General features: G+C 41.0%; 1 protein-coding gene across 2 annotated transcripts; it reads right to left on the bottom strand.

The window, feature by feature from the left end:
* Nucleotides 1–819: 819 nt before the first annotated feature.
* LOC132047928 (protein PELPK1-like) lies at nt 820–2,119 on the bottom strand. Of its 2 annotated transcripts, XM_059438899.1 has the most exons (2): nt 1,817–2,119; nt 820–1,723 (listed from the first exon to the last, which is right to left on the bottom strand). In XM_059438899.1, exons 1-2 carry the CDS (start codon nt 2,075–2,077, stop codon nt 1,043–1,045), a joined length of 942 nt encoding a protein of 313 aa, XP_059294882.1. In that variant the 5' UTR covers nt 2,078–2,119; the 3' UTR covers nt 820–1,042. The 2 variants fall into 2 exon arrangements, with proteins under 2 accessions (XP_059294882.1, XP_059294881.1); XM_059438898.1 differs by having other exon boundaries at nt 822–2,119.
* Between the last annotated feature and the right edge of the window lie 356 nt (nt 2,120–2,475).

The raw sequence follows: 2,475 nt of genomic DNA, 5'->3' as shown, positions 1-2,475 counted from the left end.
ACATGTTGTACAAAGCTGCATATGCATTGTATTCATCCTACATACATTATTGCATTTCATTCATCCACTTATATATATTTGACTGTAGTAGTTATGAAAAACGTTGCCATTATAGAGAGGTTTGACTCGTTAGACATCACATAATACTCCTACAAGTTTTGTACACCGCTAAATTGGTAAATCACAATGTAGTTACATTGTTTCTTATATTTTGTTCCCTCTTTTTATGAATCAAATTAACCAAAACTAGCAAAAGAGAGTCACCTCACATCTATTACTAAACAGGATATAGCACAATGTTAATATGATTGTCGTGTTGCTGGTTTATTCCTACTGTACGTAGAATTATGGGTTTTATATGAAATGTACTAATTTATTTGTTCAAATGAAATGTATTAATCTACTATAGGAATTTTAGCCATTCGTGGCTAGAGTAATTAAAATAGATTTTAAAAAGCTGAGGTAAATAAAATTTTATTTGTATATCTAATTTTTAGTCGTTGTGACCCATGTTATAAATGAAGAAACCTTGTAAATTCATAACAGACATGTCCATGATTGCTCAGAGATCACATGCCTCAAAATTCTTTTTAAGAAACAACAATAGATTGATAATTTTAGTTTTGATAAAATTAACTACAATATCTTGGTCTGATAAGTGATAACTACTAGACATGTTGTTCCACTAATAAAGAAGTTATTTTCGATGACATAAATGAAAGATTGGCCGTAATATGAAAGTTTTTCCAGAAAAGGTTGATTAATTGCAATAATGGCAACATTTCGCTGAAAGCAGAGAGGTAAAGAATCAACGAATATCAACGATTGAGCAAAATCTAAAATGGCTAACGACAAGTACTTATACATCAAAGTAACTCCCGAATGTCACATTGATTATAGCTTTAATACACCATATAAGAAATACATATATGTATGACTTAATAACTCGTGAAACAAGGTACATTCGAGATCAAATACTACAAATGAATTATTCTGCTAATAAAATATGTGTGTCATGGCACACGAAGGAAACCATAGTTACTCAAGGAGTAGAGGATTTGTGTGATGGAGAAAGCGAGGGCTTGGGCCAAGATGGAAACTCAGACTTCGGCACAGCTGGGACTTCAGGCTTGGGCCAAGATGGAAACTCGGGATTCGGCGTAGCTGGGACCTGAGGCTTTGGCCAAGATGGAATCTCGGGCTTCGGCGCAGTTGGGACCTGAGGCTTTGGCCAAGATGGAAATGCGGGCTTCGACGCAGCTGGGACCTCTGGCTTTGGCCAAGATGGAAGCTGGGGCTTCGGCGCAGCTGGGACTTCAGGCTTTGGCCATGATGGAAACTCGGGCTTCGGTGCAGCTGGGACCTGAGGCTTTGGCCAAGATGGAAATTCTGGTTTTGGTGCAGCTGGGACCTCTGGCTTTGGCCAAGATGGAAACTCCGGCTTCGGCGCAGCTGGGACCTCAGGCTTTGGCCAAGATGGAAACTCGGGCTTCGGCGCAGCTGGGACCTCAGGCTTTGGCCAAGATGGAAACTCGGGCTTTGGCGCAGCTGGGACCTCAGGCTTTGGTGCAGCTGGGACCTCAGGCTTTTTCCAAGATGGAAGCTCGGGCTTCGAAACAGCTGGAACCTCAGGCTTTGGCCAAGATGGAAACTCTGGCTTCGGTGCAGCTGGGACCTGAGGCTTTGGCCAAGATGGAAGCTCGGGCTTCGGCGCAGCTGGGACCTGAGGCTTTGGCCAAGATGGAAGCTCGGGCTTCGCAGCTGGGACCTCAGGCTTTGGCCACGATGGAAGCTCGGGCTTTGGTGCCACTGGAACCTCAGGCTTTGGCCAAGATGGAAGCTTGGGCTTTGGCACAGCTGGGACCTCAGGCATTTTCCAAGATGGAAGCTCGGGCTTTGACACACTTGGAAACTCAGGCTTTTGCAAGGTTGGAGCTTTCGGGAATTCTCGTTTAGGAATTTCAGTGAGAAACATCTCTAGAAGGTGACGCGCATTTGCAGTGGTTATTATGTGCTCATGCATAAAGCAGAGAAATGTGAGCAGGAAGACGAAGGTTAGGTTGTAATACTGAGCCATTTTTTTCTCAGATCCTAGAAGCTTAGAGAAAAATGTGCTAAAAGCAAATCAAATTTTGATATTTCGTTGGTTTTTCATATCTCTTTATATAGGTTTTACATGCATGCAATAAGGAGGATTTCAAGGGATATGTTAGTTGAACTTTTCATCTATTTGCCTGGCAATATTATAGTATCTTGAATTTGTCTTATGGTAGCTATATTGCTCAAATATAGATATTAAAAATATATCTAATAATTTAATAGTCAAAACATGTCTTCATCACATCTATTTAGCTGGACTTGGTAGAAAATACTTGTGATCAGTTATACGAAAACTATGGCGGCATTGGATTTTACTTAAACCAGTTTAATTTTGTTGCGGCGATTACTTATAATACGCTAAAAGTAGGAAGTCTC

The sequence above is a fragment of the Lycium ferocissimum genome, chromosome 2 (assembly GCF_029784015.1).
Source record: "Lycium ferocissimum isolate CSIRO_LF1 chromosome 2, AGI_CSIRO_Lferr_CH_V1, whole genome shotgun sequence".
Classification (NCBI taxonomy): domain Eukaryota; kingdom Viridiplantae; phylum Streptophyta; class Magnoliopsida; order Solanales; family Solanaceae; genus Lycium; species Lycium ferocissimum.
This window is presented reverse-complemented; position numbering and strand designations above follow the sequence as displayed.

Coding starts and splice junctions, on each gene's coding strand:
- LOC132047928 (XM_059438898.1), bottom strand. CDS start 2,077: ATGGCTCAGTATTACAACCTAACCTTCGTCTTCCTGCTCACATTTCTC.